This window comes from Penaeus vannamei, chromosome 30 (assembly GCF_042767895.1).
Source record: "Penaeus vannamei isolate JL-2024 chromosome 30, ASM4276789v1, whole genome shotgun sequence".
NCBI lineage: Eukaryota > Metazoa > Arthropoda > Malacostraca > Decapoda > Penaeidae > Penaeus > Penaeus vannamei.
In genome coordinates this window covers 11,046,632-11,054,131 of record NC_091578.1, presented here as the reverse complement: position 1 = coordinate 11,054,131, position 7,500 = coordinate 11,046,632, and the positions used below count along the sequence as shown (strand labels likewise).

The 7,500-nt window shown below is 34.9% G+C and overlaps 1 protein-coding gene across 4 annotated transcripts in view; it reads left to right on the top strand.

Annotated features, from left to right (window-relative positions):
* The window catches only part of LOC113817192 (sphingomyelin synthase-related protein 1), a gene marked incomplete at its 3' end in the record, with an annotated part of 78,626 nt that extends 71,912 nt beyond the window's left edge, over nt 1-6,714 (top strand). For 2 of the 4 annotated variants that reach the window (XM_070143019.1, XM_070143021.1), the window contains 5 exon segments: nt 2,278-2,500; nt 2,674-2,879; nt 5,478-5,685; nt 6,353-6,486; nt 6,597-6,714. In XM_070143019.1, coding sequence (XP_069999120.1) covers nt 2,336-2,500; nt 2,674-2,879; nt 5,478-5,685; nt 6,353-6,486; nt 6,597-6,714 — 831 coding nt within the window. 4 annotated transcript variants of the gene reach the window in all.
* Nucleotides 6,715-7,500: the final 786 nt, after the last annotated feature.

Here is a 7,500-nt window from a genome sequence, read left to right as displayed (position 1 = left end):
GTAAGTATTGCAGTAGGCCCTTCGTTAAAGGCCTACCAAGTCTAATATCCCTCTGAGAGCTTTGTGCACTCATGCTGAGAAGGCCCTATCACACACCACTCAACAATATCTCCTAAAGAGACATCCCTATCCCCTGGATCCAACAGGTTAAAGCAGTGGTTCTTGGTCACAACCTTTTGAAGGATACTCCCACAGTATCCTAATTATAGCTTGCTTAAAGCATATATAGCATGCATATAGCATGCTATACTGACTGTAAGAGGTGATGATGAACAGGAGTGATAGTACTTATAAGTACACAGCTTTACTCTTTATTATGGAAGAGTTTAAACACCAGTAATAAGAAACACTATAGGAGACTGGACACTACTGAGCTGATCCCGACCAGGCATGCCTGGGAGTTAACTTGGCTATGTCCATCTCTATCTGTCTGTCAGCATAGTGAGTGAGTGAGTGAGTAAGGGTCACAGCAACAATTCACTTTCATCTGACCTATCCTAGTTGAAGCAGCTGTCATGGTGGGAACATATATACAGTTGGTATTTCTTGATGCTAATATACCCAGTTCTTGTTAAAATTTCATTTGATGAAATACCAACAGCCCTAGAATGATTCTTATATTAAGATGCACAAAAAGATAAACAATATTCATATATGACAATTGTGCATTTATGAATAATACCCTTTACAAAAGGGAAAGGAGATGTTCATTTGTCAAGACAATCTCTGAATTGTAGTTCATTTTTTCTCAGAAATGGTTGTTTATCTGTTTATCTTAATTTGTATTCATTTGTGACCACTGGCCAGGGGACATGGTACATAACCTTGACTTACTTTGTTATCTGTAAAGTGAAGATTACCTGATAACCATTATTAAGGCTTGTTTATGAATCACAGAGCTGTTAGGTGCTGTTGGTCTGACATCAAAGGTTACTTCTGTTTGTGGCTCTAGTTCCTGTAATTGCAATTTGTTGGTGGAAAATATACAGTATTTCTTTTAGGCTGGAGCAGCTGCTGCGTTTGCTCAAAGTTCATGTAAACTGTACATTGAATAATAGCTGTTGTCATTTGTTACATATCGTGAGGATGAAGAATGTCTAAATTGTACTGTTCGTGGGTTATCAATTTTATTTTATGATTATTTAATGTTCATATATTTGTCATTATTTTGCATAATTTTTTTTTGTTTTTATTTTGTATCTTTGATATTTTAAGAGTACCATGTTAGATAGGAAAGATTGGAGGAATATTTTGATTTATGGTGTTGCTTATGGAAAATTAGACACATTATTGGTTTTAAGTATTTTCCCTTTTTTGTATTATCAAGGTGTTATGCATAGTAACGTTTTTAAACTGTTAACTGTGGGTGAATGGATGGAGACTTCATTTACTACATTGCCAGAGAAAGCACATTAAGAAAAATGTGACTGTACATGAGTGCTAGTGTGAATGTGCTTGTGTAGGGAGTTAGGGTTCTTATTCTTCATAGGAAATTGTGCCCTTCTTAACTTTATGTTTTCTGGAAGTAAGAGAAATGAGACTACACAAGAAAAGATATACTACATTTGATGGCATATTAGGTGTATTCCTATTTTGGTAGGGCATATTCAAGGGGGAGAAGTGGCCACACCTTTGCATGTACACTTTTTTCCCCCCCCTTCCAAATATATTACTTAATTTCATGGTATGCAGTCCGGATTTTGAAATTGGATATTCATTAAAAGGAAATCCCATAATGTTCATAATTCTCTATCAAAAACTACATAACATTAAAGAGAATTAGCATGACATATATTGGTTATTTATTCCATGAGATAATCTTGTGAAAAAGTCATGCTGTTATAGATCTGACTTTGAGAAAATGGGACATGGGTTGTTTTAATATGCTTATTGGAGGGCAGTTAAAGGTTCTGCAATAAATTACTTTTTAAGAGATCATTACAATGGTAGTTCCATTACAAAATATGACAATCTAAAGCCTTTGAAAGTAATCGTACATACAGGCAAGTAAGTGGAGAATTTTTTTCTGAGTGGGAAGGCTCACTTGGACAGATTTAGATAAGAACATGAACTAAGATAAGTCCCAACTACAATGGAAACTTCATAAGAATGCATAAATCTTGAGGTAAGTTAAACTTTTTTGTCAGAAAGTCCAGCTTGATACATGTAAGTGTTCTGTTCTTTTATTTTGCCTCAGAAATTATTTGTTTCATATTGGATAAATGACATATTTTGAAAAGTTAACCCCTCCATAATAGATACTGGTACCTTTTACAGGTAAAATTTTATACTAAGGAAAGAAGATTTAGTTCATTTGAACCTGCCAATACTCAAAATGGTCCGTGGCAAGCCCGAAACATGGACCGTTCCAGAAGTTGGTGCCTGGCTTGAGGGACAAGGCTTTGGGCAGTACAAAGCAGCATTTACTCATCACAAGATCAGTGGAGACATTCTGCTCCTGTTGTCAGAGAAAGACATCAAGGAAGATCTAAAAATTACGGTAATTGTTGTTTAAGTGGTATAAGTGTATTTCATTATTTATACTTCAATTTACTACTTAGTAGTGGCAGATCCTTTATGTAATGATAATTATTTTTTTATATGTTTAGATACCATAGGTGATCAGACATAACTTGCTATTTATTTACTTATATATTTATTTTTTACCCTTAGATCCTTGGGGATGTTAAAAGATTACACCTAAGCATTACCAAACTGCAGCAAGAACATGGCTCGCTAGATTCTCCTGTTGCCCCAAGAAATATTTCTGTGCCGTCCAGCAACACTGGATATCCATGTCAGCATCACAGTGTCCCACAGCATAATCTACATCCTTCAACAGCCAGTGTACCTAATTCAACAACATGTAATAGAACAAGGTAAAGGATATGGTTACCTTTGTATGATTGAAGTATAGATGTATGAAGATAACTGGATGTGAAGTTTGGTTAACAAATGTGGGTTTTGTTATTAATTGTCGCAATAATATTCTTCTGTCTTTCTCACAGAGTTAGAACTGGGTGTACTGTCTTTTGTCTACTTTAGAATGTGTTTTTTTTTAGTTACGTTAATCTGAGTATATTACCTTAAGGGGACCATTCTTAGTGTGGGGGAGGAGGATTCAATAAAATTGCTTAGAAATTATTGCATCTTATTGATTTTTTACTTTTGAAATAATAAATGTAATTTTTATAATTTTTGAATGTTTTTCTTTTCTTCTTTTTTTGGGAGGAGGTTTCCAATGGAGGGTAACGCCCATAAAATTCTTTTCAGTAAGACTCACTTCTCTATTATCACAACTCAGTTTACCTCTAAAATGTTGAATGATATCCATAAAAGTCAGTAAAAATCTAAAAGGCCAGTCTTCAAACTTTGCAAGACCTAGTTCCATAATGCCATGCACAAGGTAGATTCCTATTCCAGCAAGTGCTTCCAAAAGCATAGTTTTGTTATTGGTTATTGTTGTTCAGTTAGCTGATCACTTTAATTCATTGATACCATTAACCTTGGGAGGAATCCCCTTTTCAGAAAAATATTGTAGATGTATAAATATGGTATCATTCCTAATCATTTTATTTGCCTGGGCTTCTTGTAAAAATTGTTTCAGAGAAAAAATAAATTTTTTGATTTTCATAATTTCTGAACTTTGAAGACCATGAATAAAGAAAAAAACATTGTCATCTTAACCCTTAGCCTCAGGATGATGTGTTCACGCCCTGGCAGACTTAGTCCTGGCTCCGGTTGATGGGTCATTCACGTCATGGCTGACTTAGGCACGACTCCAGGCAATGGGTCTATCACGTCATGTTACTATGATGCATGCATAACATTTTATTTTGTTTGTTGTAAGGTACTCTCATTGCCACATGTAACACACTTTAGGACATTGCCTGAAAGAAAAAGGGACTTGTAATGCTCTGATTGGCTATTGCTTTGCATAAAGGGGAATATATAGCACATAAATAATTTGCCTGGAAAATGTCATGCACCAAGACATTGAGATTTTTTACTGCTGCTGTGAACCTGGAAGAAACTCACTCTATTTTACATTATCAGTTTCCTTGTGTCTACTACCTGGATTTTCATTTGGCGTTCTACCAGTGATACTTTCTTGAAGTATTACACAAGAGGGAAGTACTAAAGCCACGAGAGTAGCAGCCCTGTATATACGGTATAAAATCTCATGTTTCATATAACATTTGTGAAAGTGAGAAAGAATCCTATATCTCCCACAATAAAACCACAATCCATCTTGTATATAAAGTTTACACACCTAATTTACTGAAATGTACATAATGAGGCTAGTAGATGTTTGATCTAGCAACAAAATGAATATCATGCATCTCTGAATATGCATAAACATTAAAATCATGGTTTGGATACAAGTGACACAAGTGGTGTGGTGCCTTAAGTGTAATGCACTAGCCATATCTGACATAGGTGCCAGAGGCAAGCCCAGTCACCCATGCATACTCCCTAATATGGAGGCCCAGCAAACCCCAAAATTAGGAGGCATTGGGTTAACTCAGTTCTGATGGTCTCAATCCATCTCTCTCCCCCTCCTTGAAAAGGTCCCCTTAAACTAGAGACCTCTCTCCCCTGGTTAGTGAAGTATTAACCACTATACAGTCCTGCAGAATTTCTTTGTTGTAGGTAAAGCTTTGTGAGTTTGGTATCAAGTATTTTTTTGTCTGCTCTAATTTAGTTTATCCTAAGTATAGGGTATTTTACTGTTGCCGAGTCTTGAGGGAAACTTCATTCATGAAACAGGTCCCTCTCCCACACTAGCGTTGCTTTTCTCAGTCTGTCTGTTTTATTTTATTTTAGGAATTTTATACTCTGCTGGATGGATACAGTGATTTGTGTTATACTGATTGTGTGCATATGTTCATGATAACAATATCCTCTTTTTCTTCTTCTTTTTTTTTTCTCTCTTTTTTTTTTTTTTTTTTTTTGCTAACTTTTAATCCATTGTCTGGTTATGTATCGGACTCCTTCACAGTCTTCCATGTTGGAATGATTCATTTTTTTTCTTTCTTAAACTATCCTATGGTGTTCTGAACTTTAGTCCTGTACCAATTGGGTAAGGAGAATTTTAAGATTTTCATTACTGATGGATATATTTTTGATCAAAGCTTTTTGCTTTTTATACACTTATTTAACTAGCTGTTCTAGTTCTAATGCTTTTTCCAGTGTTATTTTAAGAGCATCTTATTGACAGCTGACCACTAGAGTTTTCATTGGTTTTGAATTAGAAATATATTTATATATCATTTTTTCTTACTTCGTTGATTTGTTTGACAGTTCTGCCATTAGCTTTTTAGCATTCACATCATTCTGTTTTTAAAAGTTATTGCTGTCTACATGGCAATTTTAAAACTTGATAAATGTTGCAAATAGTCATTTGTCTTAATATAGTACTTTGTTTTTTATCAGTGTGAAGTTTATTAATTTTGTCTGAAATTCACTGCCTGCAGGACTTACTCATCAGATTCACAAGCTTCTGACTTCCCTGAACAACAACAGCAGCATCAGTCTTTAGGTAATCTCCGACGCCCCAGTGGTATGGCGACTCAGCTTCAGCCAGAGTATGTCAAAACCATAATCTCGTGTCTATACATGTTACTTGTCACTTGGATCACAGCCATCGTCATGGTCTTCGTGCATGACCGCGTTCCTGATAGGGTAAGCACTTTGTTTTTCTTTTTTCTTTTCTTTTGGAAATGTTTTATTATATTTATCTTCAAAAGTTAATCATTTATACACTAATTTATCTTCAATGGTTATTTTTTATTAGTTTATTTTAGATTTCTTCCCTTTGGGTCATAATTTTTGTTTTATGTTGTCACTTACATATAGTATGTACATCGGTATCTTTTAGATTGATTTAAAAGTTTGTCTTTAAGTTACTGTTGGTGTTGATAGTGTTCCCACTGTGTTTGCATTGCTTCTTGAGTAAATAAATGTCCCTATAGCATCAGTCAGTACATCCAATTTGGCACCGTGCAAAGACCGTCAACTTTTGTATCATCTTGCAACGCCAGCTGGCAGGATCAACTTGTGAATCCTATATACCATATTAACACCAGGATCTTCTGTGAAGTAAATGTGGAGTTTGATCTTTTTTTAGTGGAGGTTGAAGGTTGAGCGTGAACCTGTTTCTCTAAATTTGGATATATGGTCTGCCCTAGATTGAATACGCACAGGTCTTTCATTAGATAGTGATTATATAGATTGCACATAGTATCTACAGCAGAGATTATAATGCAGTTTTTTACTGTAATACTATGTTACACAGTGAATATGAACTATGTGTTTAGTCTGTTAACTTTTTTCTTTCTTTTATTACCAGGAACGCCATCCTCCATTACCAGATATATTCCTCGATAATGTCCCACATATTTCGTGGGCATTTCAGTTATGTGAGATAACAATTATTTTACTTACTACGACGTGGATTATCATCTTGTTCTTCCACAAACACAGGTATGCATCAGGAAAGAGAATTTATTTTTTGGAAACAAACAGACATGAGAAAGAACATGTGTTAACAAGTTGGAAGATTACCAAGTATTAGATGATTATTCATTTTGCAGATCAATTGCTATTAGAAGATTCTGTGCTTTGTCTGGTTCTGTATTCTTACTACGCTGTGCTACCATGTTCATCACCAGCCTCTCAGTGCCTGGCTCTCATCTGGAGTGTGCTCCTAGGGTGAGTAACAGCCATCCATGTCTTGTTATATGCAATAATGACCAGTCTTTCAAGTCCTTTTTTTTCCCAAATTTTGAGAACTGTTAAATTTATTTGAATTGGTAACATTGATGGATCAGATACCTTGTAATTGTAAAAAGAAGAAAAAAAAAGTTTAACCTACTTTGGTATGTTTGCATGTTTATTTGAATCTGAATTTGAATTCTTCATTGTATGATTTGATGGATACAAAATAGAACAACTTGTCTTTATTTGATCTTACTGGTTCTTTTGCTAGATTAATGACTATATAGTGCTAGGTTTGGTTTTGTAAATTGTTTTCGTATGGTAGCTGTGTTTTGTGTGATTTAAATAGACCATTCGAAGGGGATTACCCATGCTAATATTAGGACCTGCAAAATTAGTATAATTACTAGAAGAAGAGGGTAGCCAATGCCTTTCATTGGCATGTCTGTAAAGACTTCTAAGGAGTCAGTTAAATACAATGAAATTGTTGGGAAAAATTGTAGGATTTTCAAAGATTTTCTTTATTTTTAGGATGTCCAAGTAGATGGGGGGGGGGGGGGGCTGGAGGAGTAATAAGATGTGTGTGCCCTCTTGTATGTCCAACTGAAAATTCTCTTAATTTAAGTTTTATCACTGTGCTTTTGTTTTGGTTAACACTTTCATCCATTTATTCACTCAGACACATGCACACATGAATATGCACAAATACCTATACTTATATTTAAAATCTCTTTCTTTTTTCAATCCTTCTTTTTCTTTTGTTTTTTCTTACTTCCTCAG